The sequence below is a fragment of the Bos mutus genome, chromosome 21, assembly GCF_027580195.1.
Source record: "Bos mutus isolate GX-2022 chromosome 21, NWIPB_WYAK_1.1, whole genome shotgun sequence".
Classification (NCBI taxonomy): Eukaryota; Metazoa; Chordata; class Mammalia; order Artiodactyla; family Bovidae; genus Bos; species Bos mutus.
Window position 1 is genome coordinate 60,230,223 of NC_091637.1, and position 22,029 is coordinate 60,252,251.

At 44.8% G+C, this 22,029-nt stretch overlaps 1 protein-coding gene and 1 pseudogene across 1 annotated transcript in view; one reads left to right on the forward strand and one right to left on the reverse strand.

Moving 5' to 3' along the window:
- Positions 1-2,908: 2,908 nt before the first annotated feature.
- The window catches only part of AK7 (adenylate kinase 7), a 67,820-nt gene continuing 48,699 nt past the window's right edge, over positions 2,909-22,029 (forward strand). Inside the window, exons 1-3 of the mRNA XM_005903673.2 lie at positions 2,909-3,066; positions 10,709-10,897; positions 18,476-18,584. Coding sequence (XP_005903735.1) covers positions 2,962-3,066; positions 10,709-10,897; positions 18,476-18,584 — 403 coding nt within the window. The 5' untranslated portion in view covers positions 2,909-2,961. The remainder of the gene's footprint in view (positions 3,067-10,708; positions 10,898-18,475; positions 18,585-22,029) is intronic.
- Positions 13,040-16,092, reverse strand: LOC102281284 (large ribosomal subunit protein P1-like; annotated as a pseudogene).

The following is a 22,029-nucleotide window of genomic DNA, read 5'->3' on the forward strand; positions in this document are numbered from 1 at the left end:
ATACTGGTAATAGAGCCTTTACAAAGCTTATAAATCACATGCTGGTAATAGCCTCGCAGGCTAGAACAGGGACATGATTCAGCAGAATATATACAACAAGGATGTCATTTTCACTAATGAAAAATTGAGAAGTCTCTATAAAAGTGGTTAAGCTATGTCAGATCCTCTTGATGGAAAAATATGCAGCCATTAAAAATTGGGGAAAGTTATACTACAGGAAAAAAATAAGCTTTTAAAAATATTTGAAAATAATTGTATACATAACAAAAATGGAATAAAAAATATTCTGCAGTTAACATAGTAATCACTAGGCGGTAAGATAGGTTATTTTCACTTTCTTTTGCATATATTCTACGTTACCTTAAGTATACTAATTAGAGAGGGGAAATGCAACAGACGATGGTGTCCAAACCAGCTGAAGAACTCTGCTTTCTAGCAAAAGCACAAGTTGTGCTGAGTTGAACCTGCTCCCAGGATCCTTGAAGGGGCAGTATGTTTGTGAAGAGAATGCACACACCTCATTTCCCATGATAACTCTTCCCACCTTTCCTCCAGGTCCAGAATCAATCTTTACACATCCCACACAGCTCAGCAGCAGTTACCGGAGTTCTGAGCCTTCATTCGCATCTTCCGACACAACGCTGCACTGTTCTCTCCCCCAGTGTTCAAAAACCACAAAATACGCAGTCCGATTGTTACAGGGGAACAGGATAGGAAAACACGGAGATTCTGATATGTGCCACTTTAACTTCAGAATTCTGCCTTCTACCCCTTCATTTGTGTATGACATGTTCCACTGAAACTTGGACAGATTGTGGCACTTGCTCAGCAGCCTACCTGTGAGCAGGAAAGGAAGGTTAGAACCCAGGTCTTCTGACTCCGTCAATCATCCCCATACAGTATGTCAATAAAAGCATCCCCGGAACTTTGTGGTTGTGTGAAAGCTAATTTTGAAGAGGAAAGGAACAGGGAACTACACTCAGTATCTTGTAATAATCTATGTATGTAACTGGATCACTGCTATACACCTAAAACTAACAAGATTGTACAGTAAACCAACTATACTTAAAAACTAAAAATATATTTTTTAAAAGGAATAATAGTAAAAGATAACTGGCATAATAGAATTGATCAATAGTATCTCCTTTCCTAACCTACCAATATGCTATACAATTCTCTGGAAGGCATCCCCTTGTAACTATGGCACTAGCTCATTTACCTGTTACCATAATGTAAACAGAATGAAACAAGTCAGTAATATTTTATAGTAGCATGACCGGTTGAATAAAAGTATTTACCTGCTTAACAGCATTTCATTTGGGACAAACTGAAAATCCGGAAATGAGGCATCTAGTGAATTTTAGAATATTCCATCTAACAGGCCTTTATAAAAAATGAACAATATTTATTCCAAGTTCTGTACTGGTCTTGCAAGAGTATTTTTACATTTAAATTGACAGCACTTTCATTTTAATAATTAAAAAGAAAAAAAAATGTTGCTGTGAGCAAGCTGTTCCCAAATTGTTTCCAGAATTTCAAAGTGTTATCAAAACAAATAAGTTTCAATGAGACAAAGGTATAAAAAGGAAAGGGAGAGGGGACAAAAAAAGGAATGAAAAGGCTCCCATTTGTGCAAGTGTGCTTTAGCATCACAGAAAAAAAAGCAATTTCACTTTTGGAGAACATTTCAGAAAATGCTTACGTATATCTTATTTAATCCTGACAGCCCTGTTAGGTTGGTGGTTTCACCCCTGTTTTATAGTCACTTTAACAGCTCATGTAAGGTTAAAAGTTTGGCTCCAGTCTCCCACAAATAAGTGCCGAGGTGGAAGTCGAAGCCAAGTCTCCCAAGTGTCCAGAATCCCCAGGCTGTCCAGCTCCCTGGCCATTTCCATTTTTTGAGGCAATTAGTATTTTTTTTTTAAGAGAAAGTAAAGTGTTAGCCACTCAGTCGTGTCCGACTGTTTGTGCCGGGCTCCTCTGTCCATGGAATTCTCCAGGCAAGACTGGGTAGCCATTCCCTTCTCCAGGGGATCTTCCCAACCCAGGGATCAAACTCGTGTCTCCTGCACAGCAGGCAGATTCTTTACCATCTGAGCCACCAAGGAAACATTAAAAAAAAAAAAAAAAAAAAACCATGTGTTACATATTTACATTTAAGAAGTTAATATTTAAAGCACAAAAATATCTCCTAGTCTAAGATAACAGGCTATATATTCAGTCCACCATGACCTTGTGGTTCTGTGTTAACATCTTTTTAATTCGGCGGCAACCTCATGTACAACCTGATTTGGAAAGGGCAGTCTACATTCTATCCCTTTGTGAAAGAGGGTGAATCCCAGCACAAATGGCCTCCAGCTACCCCCACTGCAGCCCCGGAACTGCTAAACCTCTAAAGCCCAGTGGACTACCACCACTGGCAAGAGCAGTGGGGACCACACTCGCTGTGGATCCTGGGTCCTGACCCTGAAACTCCATGGCAACAGCCCTCCTTTGCAGTAGAGGATTAAGTCAAACCCTCCGGATCAGACCATCCTACAAAGGGCATGTTAATTCACTTCAACATTTCGGGGAAGGCCTAGGCTACGGACTTTTTACCTTCTCCTCTGATTCATCAATATCTTTAGTGCTCCGGGTCTGGGGGTCACTGGGACGTGTTTCTGGAGTTTTCGAATGAAAGAGTGGAAAGGGAACAGAGGGCACGCACAGCCCGACGGCACCGGCAAGAAGCAGAGCAGAATGGGGCCCCAGCTGCAAGCTCTCGGGAGGGGACACGGCGGGACAGCCCTGCGCCCTAGCGGGGGAAAACTCGGGGCGCGGGAAAGCGGAGGCCCCGCCCCGCGCCCTAGGCCCCGCCCCGGAAGGGCCGCCTGGGCTCCGAGGTTCTAGGGCCGCGGCCCCACCCACCTCCTTGGCAACCAAAGGGACGCTTTCTTCTTAGCAACCAGCGCGGCTCCCACCATGGCTGAAGAAGAGGAAAGTGCTGCCCCTGCGGAGAAAGCTATCCGGATCCAGAGGGTGTTTATAAACCTGCTGGACTCATACAGCAGCAGAAACATCGGGAAGGTAAGCGGCGGTGGGTCAAAGCTGAACCCCAGCCCCCAGCTCCCCCAGTCCTGGCTCCAGGCCCTCAAACCCGGTTGCACCTTAGCCGCGGACTTTTTCAGGGTCTCCCCTAAGGGACCCTCCATCGTCCGGGACACAGGCAGTGCCCCGGCTCCCCAGTCCGCCTCCAGGCTAGACCAGCGCCCGACCTGGAAGACCAGGGTTTTGGAGACAGCCGGTCCAGTCCGGGTTTCTCCCTTGTTTAGGGGCGGAAACTGAAGCTCAGAAGGAATTGGGGGCTTGCCCAAGACTACTTAGCGAGCTGGGGGCTCAGATCTCCGGCTTCTAACCAGGTTCTCTTTCCACTCCCGCTGAGGAGTCTCAAGCAGGAAAGTGACGGATAAAGTTCAAAACCAAATGCAGTAACAAAACGTCAAAAAGATAGGGGTTGTGTTTGTTGTTCAGTTGATAAGTCGTGTCCAGTTTTTTTGCGACCCCATGGACTGTATAGCCCGCCAGGCTCCTCTGTCCATGGGATTTCCCTCGCAAGAATACTGGAGTGGGTTGCCATTTCCTTCTACAGGGAATCTTCCCAATCCAGGGATGGGACCTACCTCTCCTGCATTGGCAGGCGGATGCTTTACCACTGAGCCACCAGAGAAGCCGGTAGTATGAAATTATTTGTATCTTTCAAAAAGATACAAATATAGAGAAGATGTGTATATGAGTGTGTGTGTGTGTGTGTGTGTGTGTGCTCAGTTGTGGCCAGCTCTCCATGGACTGGGGCCCGCCAGCCTCCTTTGTCCATGGAATTTCCCAGGCAAGAATACTGGTGTGGGTTGCCATTTCCTATTGTAGCAGATCTTCCCAATTCAGGGATCAGACCCTGGTCTCCAGCAATTGGCAGGCACAATCTTTACCACTGTGCTACCTAGAAAGCCCAAAGAAGATAGATAGATAGATAGATAATCTACATACAGAAAATGTCTCAAAGGATACACAGGACATTTAACTATTATCACCTCTGGTGGATGGGATTCATTTATTCATTCAGTGCAGTTCAGTTGAGTTGCTCAGCCGTGTCTGACTCTTTGCGACCCCATGAATCGCAGCATGCCAGGCCTCCCTGTCCATCACCAACTCCCGGAGTTCACTGAGACTCACGTCCATCGAGTCAGTGATGCCATCCAGCCATCTCATCCTCTGTCGTCCCCTTCTCCTCCTGCCCCCAATCCCTCCCAGCATCAGAGTCTTTTCCAATGAGTCAACTCTTTGCATGAGGTGGCCAAAGTACTGGAGTTTCAGCTTTAGCATCATTCCTTCCAAAGAACAAGGGGTATCTCCTCACCGCCACCCTTCCTGACCTTCAGCGTGGGATGGCTGGGCTTTGCTGGAGCAGCCGTGAAGAGATACCCCATGCCCAAGGTAAGAGAAACCCAAGTAAGACAGTAGGTGTTGCAAGAGGGCATCAGAGGGCAAACACACTGAAACCATACTCACAGAAAACTAGTCAATCTAATCACACTAGGACCACAGCCTTGTCTAACTCAATGAAACTAAGCCATGCCCGTGGGGCAACCCAAGATGGGCCGGTCATGCTGGAGAGATCTGACAGAATGTGGCCCACTGGAGAAGGGAATGGCAAACCACTTCGGTATTCTTGCCTTGAGAACCCCATGAACAGTATGAAAAGGCAAAATGATAGGATACTGAAAGAGAAACTCCCCAGGTCAGTAGGTGCCCAATATGCTACTGGAGATCAGTGGAGAAATAACTCCAGAAAGAATGAAGGGATGGAGACAAAGCAAAAACAATACCCAGCTGTGGATGTGACTGGTGATAGAAGCAAGGTCCGATGCTGTAAAGAGCAATATTGCACAGGAACCTGGAATGTCAGGTCCATGAATCAAGGCAAATTGGAAGTGGTCAAACAAGAGATGGCAAGAGTGAATGTTGACATTCTAGGAATCAGCGAACTGAAATGGACAGGAATGGGTGAATTTAACTCAGATGACCATTATATCTACTACTGCGGGCAGGAATCCCTCAGAAGAAATGGAGTAGCCATCATGGTCAACAAAAGAGTCCAAAATGCAGTACTTGGATGCAATCTCAAAAATGACACAATGATCTCTGTTCGTTTCCAAGGCAAACCATTCCATATCACAGTAATCCAAGTCTATGCCCCAACCAGTAATGCTGAAGAAGCTGAAGTTGAACGGTTCTATGAAGACCTACAAGACCTTTTAGAACACCCAAAAAAGATGTCCTTTTCATTATAGGGGACTGGAATGCAAAAGTAGGAAGTCAAGAAACACCTGGAGTAACAGGCAAATTTGGCCTTGGAATACGGAATGAAGCAGGGCAAAGACTAATAGAGTTTTGCCAAGAAAAAGCACTGGTCATAACAAACACCCTCTTCCAACAACACAGGAGAGGACTCTATACATGGACATCACCAGATGGTCAACACCGAAATCAGATTGATTATATTATTTGCAGCCAAAGATGGAGAAGCTCTATACAGTCAGCAAAAACAAAACCAGGAGCGGACTGTGGCTCAGACCATGAACTCCTTATTGCCAAATTCAGACTTAAATTGAAGAAAGTAGGGAAAACCAGTAGACCGTTCAGGTATGACCTAAATCAAATCCCTTATGATTATACAGTGGAAGTGAGAAATAGATTTAAGGGCCTAGATCTGATAGATAGAGTGCCTGATGAGCTATGGAATGAGGTTCATGACATTGTACAGGAGACAGGGATCAAGACCATCCCCATGGAAAAGAAATGCAAAAAAGCAAAATGGCTGTCTAGGGAGGCCTTACAAATAGCTGTGAAAAGAAGAGAAGCGAAAAGCAAAGGAGAAAAGGAAAGATATAAACATCTGAATGCAGAGTTTCAAAGAATAGCAAGGAGAGATAAGAAAGCCTTCCTCAGCGATCAATGCAAAGAAATAGAGGCAAACAACAGAATGGGAAAGACTAGGGATCTCTTCAAGAAAATCAGAGATACCAAAGGAACATTTCATGCAAAGATGGGCTCGATAAAGGACAGAAATGGTATGGACCTAACAGAAGCAGAAGATATTAAGAAGAGATGGAAAGAATACACAGAAGAACTGTACAAAAAAGATCTTCACGACCCAGATAATCACGATGGTGTGACCACTGACCTAGAAGCAGATATCCTGGAATGTGAAGTCAAGTGGGCCTTAGAAAGCATCACTACGAACAAAGCTAGTGGAGGTGATGGAATTCCAGTTGAGCTATTCCAAATCCTGAAAGATGATGCTGTAAAAGTGCTGCACTTTTACACAATGCCAAAGAATGCTCAAACTACTGCACAATTGCACTCATCTCACACGCCAGTGAAGTACTGCTCAAAATTCTGCAAGCCAGGCTTCAGCAATATGTGAACTGTGAACTTCCTGATGTTCAAGCTGGTTTTAGAAAAGGCAGAGGAACCAGAGATCAAATTGCCAACATCCACTGGATCATCGAAAAAGCAAGAGAGTTCCAGAAAAACATCTATTTCTGCTTTATTGACTATGCCAAAGCCTTTGACTGTGTGGATCACAATAAACTGTGGAAAATTCTGAAAGAGATGGGAATACCAGACCACCTGATCTGCCTCTTGAGAAATCTGTATACAGATCAGGAAGCAACAGTTAGAACTGGACATGGAACAACAGACTGGTTCCAAATAGGAAAAGGAGTACGTCAAGGCTGCATATTGTCACCCTGTTTATTTAACTTATATGCAGAGTACATCATGAGAAACCCTGGACTGGAAGAAACACAAGCTGGAATCAAGATTGCCGGGAGAAATATCAATAACCTCAGATATGCAGATGACACCACCGTTATGGCAAAAGTGAGGAGGAACTCAAAAGCCTCTTGATGAAAGTGAAAGAGGAGAGTGAAAAAGTTGGCTTAAAGCTCAACATTCAGAAAACGAAGATCATGGCATCTGGTCCCATCACTTCATGGGAAATAGATGGGGAAACAGTGTCAGACTTTATTTTTTGGGGCTCCAAAATCACTGCAGACGGTGACACCAGTCCATTCTGAAGGAGATCAGCCCTTCCTTTGGAAGGAATGATGCTAAAGCTGAAACTCCAGTACTTTGGCCACCTCATGCGATGAGCTGACTCATTGGAAAAGACTCTGATGCTGGGAGGCATTGGGGGCAGGAGGAGAAGGGGACGACAGAGGATGAGATGGCTGGATGGCATCACTGACTCGATGGACGTGAGTCTCAGTGAACTCTGGAAGTTGGTGATGGACAGGGAAGCCTGGCATGCTGCGATTTATGGGGTCGCAAAGAGTCAGACACGACTGAGCGACTGATCTGATCTGATCTTCCAAAGAAATCCCAGGGCTGATCTCCTTCAGAATGGACTGGTTAGATCTCCTTGCAGTCCAAGGGACTCTCAAGAGTCTTCTCCAACACCACAATTCAAAATCATCAATTCTTCAGCGCTCAGCTTTCTTCACAGTCCAACTCTCACATCCATACATGACCACAGGAGAAACCATAGCCTTGACTAGACAGAACTTTGTTTGCAAAGTAAGGTCTCTGCTTTTGAATGTGCTATCTAAGTTGGTCATAACTTTCCTTCCAAGGAGTAAGTGTCTTTTAATTTCATGGCTGCAGTCACCATCTGCAGTGATTTTGGAGCCCCAAAAAATAAAGTCTGACACTGTTTCCACTGTTTCCCCATCTATTTCCCATGAAGTGATGGGACCGGATGCCATGATCTTCGTTTTCTGAATGTTGAACTTTAAGCCAACTTTTTCACTCTCCACTTTCACTTTCATCAAGAGGCTTTTGAGTTCCTTTTCACTTTCTGCCACAAGAGTGGTGTCATCTGCATTTATTCATTACATCCTACTAAATGGCATTCACAGTTAATAAGACCCAACAAAGTTTTTGCCCTTGAGGCTCCTTCCTCTCTGGAAGGAAATAGACAATAAATAATTTTTAACATAAACAAGATATTTCAATCCCTACTAAGTACTCTGCAGGAAAGAGAATAGAAATTGTAGACTTGGGGAGGAGAGGGTGGCTGCTTTAAATAGAGTTGCATGAAGGGCACTCTTGAGAGGTGACATTTAATCTGACATGTACAGAATGAAGGTCCAGCCCGAGGAACTAGCTCCCACAGGGCACAGCAAAGGTTGCAGAGGTCAAAGTGGCGAGGGTGCAGTGAATCAGGGGCCCCAGGGGACAGCAGTCACCGTGTCCAGGACCCATGGGACTTTGGGGCCCATAAAAATGTTTTAATTTCTCTTAAATTTGGAAGGAAGCAAAAAAAAAAAAAAAAAAAATTGGAAGGAAGCAAATTTAAAATTTAGCAACAAAGATTGTGTGTCTTTATAAAAATACAGTCATAAAGTTTCATTTTTATTAATAATATATTTTATGGAGGAAAGTCAGAAGGTGGCCCTGCCCCGCAACTAAGCAGTGCTTCACACAAAGCCAGCACTTCATCAGTATTTGCTGTGTGAATTCACAAAGTGTGTGTGCTTAGTCACGTCCAACTCTTCTGTGACCCTTTGGCCTACACCTGTCAGGCTCCTCTGTCCTTGGGATTTTTCAGGCAAGAATACTAGAGTGGGTTGCCATTTCCTCCTCCAGGGGATCTTCCCATCCCAGGGATCAAACCAGGGTCTCCTGTGTCTCCTGCATTGCAGGCAGATCCTTTACCCACTGAGTCTCAGGGAAGCTCAATGAAGCAAGTGAAAGTCACTGTCGTGTCCGACTCTTTGCGACCCCATGGACTATACAGTCCACGGAATTCTCCAGGCCAGAATACTGGAGTGGGTAGCCTTTCCCTTCTCCAGGGGATCTTCCCAACCCAGGGATTGAACCCAGGTCTCCCACATTGCAGGCAGATTCTTTATCAGCTGAGCCACCAGGGAAGCCCCAGTGAAGCAAAGTCAAGCATAAAGACTGACAACTTGTGGGGCTTTTGTCAGGAATTTAGTTTATGTTCTAAATACAATGATAGCCACTGGAGTACTTAAAAATAGAGGTGACATGATTGAAATTAGGAGGGAGGGAGGGAAGAGAATTTAACCTTTTACTTTACCCCATTTTGATCACTGATTATTTTTTACAACAGCATATTTTTATAATAAAACTTTTAGTTTGTAGAGATTTTTTCAAAAGCTGATCAATAACAGAATTTTCTGGTTATTCCTAAACAAAGCAGGACTTGAATTTCTCAAATTACAAGTAATTGCATTGTCTGCACTAAGCAACATGGGAGTAGAAATATAAAGCATTAAAAAAAAAAAAAAAAGGCGTGGAAACCATGTCTCCTGACCTCAGTTGGACCATGCACCCCAGCCCCTTCTCCAGTCTGGAAAGGGGCCATGTGGCAACCGTGCAACTTAGAATATCGTATCAGAAGATCTGGCATACCCCCTCCTTCCCCATGCAATCTTGGGCAAATTGCTTACTGCTGGGCCTCAGTCTCCTCGTCTGTGAAATGGGATAATAAAATTGAAGTTGCATGTTTGAGAGGTAAACAAAAGTATATATGTCATATTTGGGAAAAATATGTTCCAATAAGAGATTGAACCTGACATCTTGCCTACTAACTTGGACTGTTTTTGTTTTTTTTAATCAAAATAAGTGGGGAAGGACTTTTTGTTTATTTGGTTTTGTAATGTTTTTACTCCCAAGAAGTAATATCATCATGATTATTTACATATGTTTAATCTAAGAATTATATGTTTAATCTATAAATTAAAATTAGTTCTATTTATATATGAAACTCATGAACATTGCATAAACCACTCACAAAGATAGCTTTTATAAACACAAGAAAAGAAACTTTGCCAACCTCCTTCTCTTTCATTATTCATAGCCACTGGCCACATGCGGTTGTTGGATGTTTACACGTGTCTAGTCTAAATGGATCTGTGCTGTAAGAGTAAAATACACATCAAATCTCAAATACTTCCTGTGGGAAATACAGAATATATAATATCTCAGTAATGTTTATATTGGTATGTTAAACTGATAATAACTTGGATACCTTGAGTTAAAACATACTTAAATTCTTTTAAAATTTAAGCATTACCTACATTCACCTGTTTCTTTTTATTTTTATTAATGTGGCTACTAGCAAATTTGAGTTCCCTAAGCAGATCCCATCACGTGTCTACATTTCTGTTAGACAAAATCATCATGGTGAATTTAGCCCAGCTCCGCCTTTTGCTAGTGCAGGATAATATCCTTAATGAGGGACTTTCCTGGTGATCCAGTGGTTAAGACTCCGTGCTCCCAATGCAGGTTCCCTGGAGTTTATCCCTGGTCAGGGAACTAGATCCTGCATGCTGCAACTGAAGATCCTAACCCAGTCAAATAAATTTAAAAAAATTTTTAAATATGTCATTAATGAGCTCTTAAAGCTCTCTGAGCCTGAGTTCCCTGCCTATAAAATGGGGACTCATAATATAGTACCCATTTCACTGTATTCTTGTGGGAATTAAAGCAGTTTCAGTGAGATACCAGTGTCAAAAGCTCTGGCTTTGCACAAGTGGAACCACTATCAAGCCTTCAATAAAGGTCAGCTTTTAGAATCATCATTCATACTGGTTCCATTCTGAGCTGTTCTTAGTGTTCAGGAAATTTCTCTCTGTTGCAGTTTCTTTCTAACTGTGTTGTCGGGGCTTCACTTGAAGAAATTACAGAGGAGGAGGAAGAGGACGATGAAAATAAATCAGCGATGCCAGAAGCCTCCATGGCCAAACTGAAGGAAGGCACGTTCCAGATCGTGGGCACAGTTTCCAAGCTGGACATCCCCCGACCCGAGTTTGCTGTGGAGACCTACTGTGTAAGTCCAGGGGGGCTGCTAAGAGGGGACAAAGGAAAGCACCACCCTCTGCTCAAATGCCCTGCCGATGTGTTTGCTTCTCATCTCCTCTCTCCTGCCAACGTGAGACCGTGGGAAAGGTGGGAGGGAGCAGGTCTCCCTGTGATGGAGACGAACACCTCTCATCTCTCCACTTCAAAGGTTTGCCTACAGGGACTTCCTGGTGGTCCAGGAAGCTCTGAGCTTCCTCGGCAGGAGGCACAGCTTCCATTCCTGGGCTGGCAAGCTGCAGGGAGCACCCCCTTCCCCCCATCCCCTCCAGGAAAAAGCAGCAAAAAACTTAAATGATATAAATGAGATATTCTTAGAAGGTTAGAAGGTGTGGATCTCACTTGAACTTTCAGACTCATAAAATTCTCTATCCTGTGTTTAAAATGCATTCTGCCCTGCCTCACCCTAACATGACTCTGGACCATGAAGGGTGTTATTTTGAAAGACACCTCCTTTGGTAATAAGCCACTGGAGAGCAACATACCATTACATTGCTGTCTTATTGAGAAGTAATGCTGCCTTTAAAAAACAGAGTCTATACAACCCTCATCCTGAGACATTTAAGTACCTCCAGGGAGGGCAGCCCTCCCAGGCTAACCTCTCCCATCACCCTGCCTGCCATTCTCCAGATCCTAAGGGACAGCTTTGCACATTCTGAGCCCTGGAATAGGCTTCCCACTTCCCTCCCTATATATCCTTCATGCTTTAACACAGAATGTTGTCTCTTCCAGGAAGCCCTTCATGATTCCCCACTCCTAGTATAGATTCTGAGCTCTTTGCCCGTCTAGATCCTTTTACACTTTTTACACCCCATTGTTATTATGTGTCTATTGTGGATTACACTGACTCTGACTATGACTATCTGTTCCTTGAATGTGGACATAGCACCCCATTTATTCTCATGTGTATCCGTGAATGGTGACAGACAGCACTGGCCCTTAATAAGTACTCATAACTGAATGAATGCATCCCCTCCCACCAACTTTGGGAACTTCACCACTTAACCCCTTTTCACCCTCTCTGGCTCTTTCTTTTTTTAAAAGGTTGATTTGTTTTATTTTTGGCTGTGGTGAGTCTTCCTTGCTGAGCACAGGCTTTCTCCAGTTGCAGCGAGTGGGGGCCTACTCTCTAGTTGCTCAGGCTTCTCCTTGCAGTGGCTTCTCTTGTCGAAGAGCACAGGCTCTGGGTGTGCAGGCTGAGTAGTTGCGACTCTTGGGCTCTAGAGTGCTGGCTCGGTAGCCATGATGCACAGACTGTGTTGCCCCGGGGCATGTGGGCTCTTCCTGCCCAGGGATCTGACCGGTGTCCCTTGCATTGCAAAGCAGAGTCTGAAGCCCTGGACCACCAGGGAAGCCCTCTTCTGTGTCTTCACTTGCCACTTCTTTCTTTCTACTCCACATATGCTGACATCTTCCCACTGGGAAACACACACACACACACCTCCTGCCTCTTCTCTGCCCCTGGCCCTGCCACCACTGGGCTTGGGAGAGGGCTCAGCACCCTCACAGGCCTCACTCCTGCACTCTCCAGCCCGCACCCCTTCACAGGACGTATCCTGGCCATGGTCTCTCTTCCCCACTTCCCTGCAGCAGCACCTGGCTGACTGCCCACGTGCATCCGCTCCTTCTCTTTAAATGTTTTTTTCCAGAGCTCCCCCCCCCCAACAGGCATTCTTCCTAACTCTTATCCAGTCCTGTAGCTTCAGCTTCAAGACAGTGCCTTTCTGATCCTTTCCCAGCCCTGCTGACTGAGCACACATCCAACTGCTTTGTAGCCTCTCCCCAGATGTCCGGCAGCACTTTTACATCATCATATCCAAAACGAAGTCTCTCACACTCCTCTACAAAACCACTCTGCCCTGCTTTGTGTTAGGGGCCTCACTGTCTGTATCTCTTTGGACTATTTGGGGTTGCGAGTCATAGTGGGGAAAGGGGTGATGTAAACTGGCTTATTCAGTAAGGACATTCATTAGCTTATGTGGCTGGTGATCTCAAGGAAGAACCTGCTTCAGGCCTGGTGTGATCCAGGGATGGTAGCCCTTTTCCAGCCCTTTCCTTGGCTCTGTCTTTCTCTGAGGGTGACTTCATTCCTCAGGTTGGCAGCAAGGCTGCAGCATTCCAGGGTTCTGCACACCTACACAGCCACACCCTGATGAAGAAAACTTTCAGAAGTTCTTATAGAAAGGAGGGTGAACTTTCCAGCAGTACCCCACACTCACTGTCTGCAGTTGAGTCACTTGCCTGTTCCTGAACCAGTCTCTTATCTGGAATTAGTAAGGCCCTTACTTGAAGTTAGAGGATGAAGTTAATTTCCCACAGGCTGAGAAGGGGAGTAGTTTAACAAAAATCGGGATCTGTTGGGAAAGAGGAAGAGGGAATGGATGTTTGTAGACAACCAAGTGTCCTTTATACCATTCATCATGCACTTGCCCCCATCACAGCTGTGAGCCTGGTATTGCTGTGGGCTTCTGCCTCCCTACTATTAACTGGAAAAAAAAAAATACTACTCAGAGTGTGAGAGCTGTGAGTTCAGTTTTATTTGGGGTTTACTGACGACTATAACCTGAGAAACACACAGAGAGCTCTGAGGACCTGCTCCAAAGATGTAGGTGGCATTAAGGTGGCTTATTTAACTCCGCATGTAAGTGAAATAAGCAGGGCTGACAATATACAGCCTTGACGTACTCCTTTCCCAATTCTGAACCAGTCTGTTTTTCCATGTCTGGCTCCAACTGTTGCTTCTTGACCTGCACACGTTTCTCAGGAGGCAGGTTAGGTGGTCTGGTATTCTCATCTCTTGAAACATTTTCCAGTTTGTTGTGATCCACACAGTCAAAGCAGTATGTATGTGATTTGAGTGAAGGGGGAGTAAGTGCAATTAAACACATGCAATTAAGTATGTGCAATTAACACATCTCAGTAAAATGTCGCTGCTAGTCAGGAGGAGCAGATGTCTCCATTACTGATTTCGGTGCTTTTCTAGGTATTAGAACATGCAAGATAATGGGGTCATAAAAATTTCTCCTGAAAATACTTATCTCTCTGAAGGCCTGTTCTGTTGGTTTTTCCCTGAGCACGAGATGCCTCCTTCCTGACCTCCCCGCTGATTTCCGTTCAGGGGTGTTGGAGGTCGGCAAGCGCAATAGCTCATGACCTCATCCTTGTAGAGCCGGATGGCTGGTGACGTCCTTGCTGGCACCACTGCATCTCATATCCTCTTGGTCATGAGATCCTCAACCCAGCTCTCTCTAATTTTTAAGAGCTCAGCTTTTTATTGGATGTATTACCAAAGAGACTTAGTCAAAAAGACCAAGGCCCATGTTATCATCAGACTCTTCAGATTCTTCTTTGCTTCTGCTTTCTGCTCCTCAGCTGGGGCAACAGTGGTGGGGGTGGGGGGACAGGACCCCCTGCTGGGGCAGGTCTACCAGCCCCGCCCCCTGCCATCCCTGCCGCTCCCCGCCCCCATCATTGCAGATGAAGCTCCGGATGCTGACATTGGCCGAAGCCTTTGTGAACAAGCCTGGCCAGAAGGCTCAACATTTACACTGACTGCTTTAATGAGGGCATTGTTATCCTCTGCAGCCATCACCTCATCCTCATGCAGGATGAGGGCCGAGTAGACGCTGATGGGCTCCAAGACCGAGGCCGTGGTGAGGGCGAGCGCTCGGCCCAGGTGCCAGGCACGGTGCTAGCGCAGGGGGAAACGACGGTCTCACTCTAACGCGGTCTTAGCTTCCCCGGAAAGACCGAGAAGCTTACCCCAGCTGAGGGAAGGGAGGCCTCAACTCATCTCTTGAATAGCTCTCTAAAGAATGTCTCCTTTCCATTCTCCTGGCTAATTGCATTGGTTCAGGTCCTCACCACTGATCTCTATTTATACCTGAATTTGATTCAGTGAATTAGTATTGAGCCCTTTCTTTCTTTGGCCTTGCTACACGGCAAGCGGGATCTTAGTTCTCTGACCAGGGATCCAACCGGCACCCCCTGCCTTGGTACACAGCGTCTTAGCTCCTAGACTGCCAGGGATGTCCCTGGAGTACTTTAAAGGCCCAAAGATGACTGCAGGGCTCACAGACTAGCAGGGACTCTTCGATCTAAACTAGCAGCTCCAGGCAGGACGGTGACTTGATGACTGAGGTATGCGCACAGCCGTGTCCAGAGCACTCTGCAAAGGTCAGTTTGAGTTTTCAGTCTTATCTAGAGAGCCAGACAAGTGAGCTCCAAACTTCTCCCCATCCCGCAGATCGAGACCCATCCCAGCTCCTCTGATCTGGAGATCCAACACAGTTGGCCCTCCTTTTTGGAGTTTGGGGACTGCTGGAAATGCTGGGACTGAGGCTGAGCCTGCAGGGCTGAGTAGAACTTACCAAGCAGGTAAGGGAACACCTAGGTGAGGGTATGGTGTGCTTTGGAACAGAAAACATCAGTATAGCTAGAGCTTGGATTCTAGGGGAGCCAAGGGAAGAAGCAAATATGGCATAAAAGGTGAGACAGAGTGGAGAATGGAAGATAGCAGGCTGGCCCAGGTTGTGAAAGGAGCTTCTTCCTGGCTCAGCAAATGGCCTGCTAGTCTGTGAACTTCCTAGGCTCTGCTCAGGGAGCTTGTATTCACCCTGTCAGCCCAGCTCAAATGTCAGTCCCTATGAGTCATAATCACATACTCGCCTGGTCCATCAGAGCTCAGATGTACCTCTATGATAGCCCTTTCTACACTGGGGGCTGCCCTGAAAGAATGCACAGGCTGCCCACTGCACAAGGATGTTCAGCTGTGGCCGTGAGTAGGGGCTGAACCGTGTTCTGCTGGCTGCAGTGTGTCCTGGAGTGGGCACCACATCATTTGTCCAAGAGCAGGTTACCTTTTTCTACTGTGTACAAAAGCTTCACGTGCTTAGTTGCATCCTTGTCCACATTAGACCATACTTTTTTGCTAAAATTTTGCCAACAAGACACGCACACCCAATGCTCCATATTATCAACAGTCATACATCAGTCATTTTTTGCCTTTCTCCTTAGGGTCAAAATCAGTGCTCACAATTATTTATTGGGGGAACAAATGAATGCACATATCTGATAGGATGACCATTCTCTTGAAAATGTGCCTGTTTCAGCTTAAATCAGTCCAACTGTGACTTACCGGGTGTACATGTTTTCTTCTGGACACATCTCACATGCTCTCATGGACTCACAGATGCTTCATCTTCTTTGTCTTGGAAGAGACCTAGAACACACTGTGTCAGGAACACGTGGCTTCAATTTCTTCCCATCCCCCAATCTTTCTCACTGTGTCCTTGCTGACTGTAGGTAAGTCCCAGGTATACCAGGACCGTGGTGTACTCCTGTCATGCTGTTGACAAGGTGAAAATCCATCTTTGTTTCTTTAAGAAAAGTTGTTTTTTTTTTTTTTTTTACTGTAATGTGCATCTTGTGGGATCTTAGTTCCCTGACCAGAGATTGAACCCAGGCCCTCAGCACTGAAAGTGCAAAGTGCTAACCACTGGCCAGCCAGGAAGTTCCAAAAATCCATGTTTGAATCAGGATTTTCAGAGTATCTTCTCTCTTGCACATTCAGTCCAGAAAAGAAATCAAATGGATGATATTATGGGCTGAATCCTGTCCAAAATATGTGAAGTCCTAATCCCCCAGGACCTCCAGATGAGACCTTATTTGAACATAGGGTCTTTACAGAAGAAATCGAGTTAGAAGGAGGTCATTTGGGTGGGTCTCTAATCCAGTATGCTCAGTGTCCTTATAAAAAAGGGGAAATTTGGACAGAGTATAGGAAGAATTTCATGTAAAGATGAAGGTAAAGATGTGGGTGATGTTTCTATAAGCCAGGGAACACCAAATATTGCCAGGGAACCACCAGAAGCTAGGATGTTGCTGTTGAATTTAACAAGAATGTGAGAAACCTAGACAGTGTATTAAAAAGCAAGACATCACTTTGCCAACAAAGGTCCATCTAATCAGAGCTTTGGTTTTTCCAGTAGTCATGTATGGATGTGAGAGTTAGACCACAAAGAAGGTTGAGCGCCAAAGAACTAATGCTTAACAACTATGGCACTGGAGTAGACTCTTGAGAGTTCATTGGACTGCAAGAAGATCAAACCAGTCAGTCCTAAAGGAAATCAACCCTGAAAATTCATTAGAAGGACTGATGCCAAAGCTGAAGCTCCCATACTTTGATGAGAAGAGCTGACTCATTGGAAAAGACCCTGATGCTGGGAAAGATTGAAGACAAAAGGAGATGGGGTGGGTCGGGGGGTGCAGCAGAGGATGAGACGGTTAGATAGCATCACCAACTCAAGGGACATGAATTTGAGCAAACTCCCAGAGGCAGTGAAGGACAGAAGCCTAACTGTGCTGCAGTCCATGAGATCGAAGGGTCAGACACAACTTAGCGACTGAACACACACACGCACACAACCTCTGATGAAAGGCTTCTCCCCTCTTGTGATTCTCCAGAAGTTGTGGTAAAGAGATCAAGTTTGATCTGAAGTGTCCTGCCCTCATGCAACCAATCAAGGATCTATGGAGGAATATCTGACCCCTGAGACAGGAGGAATAGCAGCCAGTGCAAATCCTGGTCCTTTTATGGTTGATACCCACCCTCGGTACGGTACTCCCAAAATTTGCTGGCACCACACAGCAGGGAATAACTAGTTAAACACAATGATCGTCAAAGTTACTTTCATATCATATAAGAAATTTTTCTTTTTAACATTAGAAGTTTCTGTATTGTGGGGCTTCCCGGGTGGCTCAGTGGTTAAATAATCCACCTGTTAATGCAGGAGACACGGGTTTGATCCCTGATCTGGGAAGATCCCACGTGCCACGGAGCAACTAAGCCCATGGAGAACCAGAGCCCAGAACTCTAGAACCCAGGAGCTCCAACTACTAAAGCCCACACACCCTAGAGCCTGTGCATTGAGAAGCCTGCCCATGGCCACTAGAGATTAGCCCCCGCTCTCCAAACTAGAGGAAAACCCACAGAGCAACAAAGACCCAGCACAGCCAAAAATAAGTAAATTTTTTTTTTAATTCTGTATTTTTTAAATACTCCCAGCTGTCAACTGTGATAAGTTACCTTACATTTTGAGACCAGGTTTGTTCCACCTTGAGGATTCTGAAATAATCCACATTAATCACTTATCAGCACTTCTGAGTCATTCATGATCTATAACGGCTCAAAGAAACTTCCTCAAAGATTGAGTTTGTTTTAAATGCTTCACACATTTTCTTCTAGTGTGTTCTAATTCTTCCCTCCTGAATCACGGTTTAAACAGAAGGCAGAAATAGTACCTAAGATCTTTATGTAATTTTCTTATTCATCTGTTCCCGGCTATTTTCATAAACTTTGTTATTTGAAAACTACACACAGAAGAGAGCCAAGATTTCATTTTAAATTTAAAAAAAAAAATCCTTCTGTGATTTTTTCTTCTTGGGGGACTATCCAGGCGGCATGTCTCATCTGGAAATTGTCACTCCCATCTAAATATTAAGGTGACATTGCTTCTTGCAACAAATTACTGTCAACTTTCTTTTTCAGGGCATCTCTCAAGAAGACCTTCTCTTGCGCCTGCTGGAATGTGATGTTATCATTTATAACATCACTGAGAACCCCCAGCAAGCGGAGGAAGCCATCTGGGCAGTCTCTGGTCAGTGAGATGCACCCTTGATCTCCAGGGGCGGGACTTTCATGCCATATACCTTACCAAAGAGCCATCCCAGGAACACCAGGCAAATTAGAACCAGGGGAGAACTGATCTGAAATTTACCTAAAACAGGAAGTGAGATCAAACTAGTGGATGTGCCTATGGATAATGTTACAACATACCCAGAGGCATATGAAAATATTTAAGAGTTTATGTGAGCAAGAATCAATTCATACTGGGAATTCCCTGGAGGTCCAGTGGTTAGGACTGTGTGCTTTCACTGCCAAGAGCCCGGGTTCAAATCCTAAGATCCCCATGGCTAGGCAGACAAAAAAAAAAGAATCTATTCATGTTGGGCAGCACCAAATTCCAAGTGGTTAGGAGATCCACTAAGAGAAACTAGGGGCAAGACTGAGAAAACCCAGAAGCAAGGCAATTATTTGACTGGCTACAGCTTAAGTAGTAGTCGCCCAGTCATGTCCGACTGGGAGAAGGCAATGGCAACCCACTCCAATACTCTCGCCTGGAAAATCCCATGGACGGAGGAGCCTGGTAGGCTGCGGTCCATGGGGTTGCTAAGAGTCGGACACAACTGAGCGTCTTCACTTTCACTTTTCACTTTCATGCATTGGAGAAGGAAACGGCAACCCACTCCAGTGTTCTTGCCTGGAGAATCCCAGGGACGGGGGAGCCTGGTGGGCTGCCGTCTATGGGGTTGCACAGAGTCGGACACGAATGAAGCAACTTAGCAGCAGCAGCAGCAACATGTCCAACTCTTTGTGACCCCATGGACTGTGGCCTGCCAGACTCCTCTGTGGAATTCTCCAGGCAAGAACAAATTCCCTTCTCCAGGGGATCTAACTGACCCAGGGATCGAACTTGGGTCTCCCACATCGCAGGCAGATTCTTTACCATCTAGGTGACCAGGGAAGAGAAAAGCCAGAAGCATGCAATTATTTGATTGGCCGCAGCGAAAGCATTTCCCTTATTTGGGAGGGTCTATCGACTATTTGTGATTAGTTTCTTTAGGTTTGGGTTTGCTCATCGAGGCTGCTAAGGTGCTAGGGCCACCTCAGTCTAATGGCTTCCTTGCTAAATTAATTTAGCAACAGGTACTCCTGAAGGAGAGAATTTTTTAAATTGAAGGATAGTTGATGTGGTGGTTTAGTCACTAAGTTGTATCCGACTCTAGTGATCCCATGGACTGTAGCCCGACAAACTCCTCTGTCCACAAGATTTTCCAGGCGAGAATATTAGAGTGGGTTGCCATTTCCTTCTCCAGGGGATCTTTCCAACCCAGGGATCGAACCCAGGTTACCTGCACTGCAGGATTCTTTACTGTGAGCTACAGGGAAGCCCAAAATTGATGTACAATATTATAAAAGTGTATAATGTTATGAGTCACAATTTTTGAAGGTTATACCCTACTTGCCATTATTATAAAATGTTGGCTGTGTTTCCTGTGTTGCACAATATATCCTTATAGCTTATTTTATACCTAATGTTATTGTTTAGTTGCTTAGTCGTGTCTGACTCTTTGTGACCCCATGGACTGCAGCACATCAGGCCTCCCTGTCCCTTACCATCTCCTGAAATCTGTTCAAGTTCATGTCCATTACATCGATGATGCCATCCAGCCATCTCATCCTCTGACGCCCTCTTCTCCTTTTGCCTTCAATCTTTCCCAGCATCAGGGACTTCTCCAATGAGTCAGCTGCTCACATCAGATGACGAAAATACTGGAGCTTCAGGTTCAGCATCAATCCTTCCAACGAGAATTCAGGATTGACTTCCCTTAATATTGACTGGTTTGATCTCCTTGCTGACTAAGGGACTTTCAGGAGTCTTCTCCAACACCACAGTTGGAAGGCATCAATGCTTTGGTGCTCTACCTTTTTCATGGTCCAGCTCTCACAACCGTACGTGACCACTGGGAAGACCATAGCCTTGACTTTACCTAATAGTTTGTACCTTTTAATTCCCTACCCTTATCTAGCCCCTCCCTCTTCCCTTTCCCCACTGGTAACCACTAGTTTTTTCTCTAGTTCTGTGAGTCTCCTTCCTTTTTGTTATATTCACTAGTTTGTGTATTTTTTAGATCCCACATATAAGTGATATTAGACAGTGTTTGTCCTGCTCTGTCTGACTCATTTTACTCAGCATAGTAAGTCTATCCATGTTGTTACAAATGGCAAAATGTCATTCTTTTTTTATAGTTGAGTAGTATTCCAATGTCGGAGAAGGCACTGGCACCCCACTCCAGTACTCTTGCCTGGAAAATCCCATGGACGGAGGAGCCTGGTAGGCTGCAGTCCATGGGGTCGCTAAGAGTTGGACACGACTGAGCGACTTCACTTTCACTTTTCCCTTTCATGCATTGGAGAAGGAAATGGCAACCCACTCCAGTGTTCTTGCCTGGAGAACCCCAGGGACGGGGGAGCCTGGTGGGCTGCCGTCTATGGGGTCACACAGAGTCGGACACGACTGAAGCGACTTAGCAGCAGCAGCAGCAGCAGTATTCCAATGTACACACAGACAAATATCTATCTATCTATATGAATTCTTCTTTATCCCTTCATCTGTTGAAGGACTTTAGACTGCTTCCATATCTTGGCTATTGTAAATAATGCTGCTGTGAACAGGGGGTACATGTATCTTTTTGAATTAGTGTGTTTTTGTTTTTTCAGATATAGACCCAAGAGTGGAACTGTTGGGTCATATGATAGTTCTATTTTTAGTTTTTTGGGAAACTTCCACACTGTTTTCCACAGCAGCTGCACCAGTGCACATTGCTGGCAATAGTGGGCAAGGGTTCCCTTTTCTCCACATCCTCGCCGGAACTTGTTACTTGCTGTCTTTTGGATCACAGCCATTCTAACGCATGTGAGGTGATATCTTACTGTGGTTTTGATTTGCGTTTCCTTAGTGATTAGCGATGCTGAGCATCTATTCATGTGTTTGTTGGTCATCTGCATTTCCTCTTTGGAAAAATATCTGTCCACTTCTGCACATTTTAAAAATTGTGTTGTTGGTTTTTTTGATGTTGAGTTGAATGAGCTGTTTATATATGTTGGACATTAACCCCTTATTGCTTTTACATTTGCAAATAGTTTCTCCCCATTAGTACACTGGCTTTTCAGTTTGTTAGTGGCTGTGCAAAAGCTTTTAAATTTAATTAGGTCCCATTTGTTTATTTTTCTTTTATTTGCTTTGCTTTAGGAGACAGATCAAAAAAAAAATACTGCTATAATTTATGTCAAAAAGTGTTCTGCCTATGTTTTCCTTTAGGAGTTTTATGGTTTCCAGTATTACAGTTAGGTATTTAATCCATTTTGAGTTAATTTTTACATATGATGTTAGGGAGTGTTCTGAGTTCATTCTTTTACATGTAGCTGTCCAGTTTTCCTAGTGTCATTTATGGAAGAGACTGTCTTTTTCTCCATTGGGT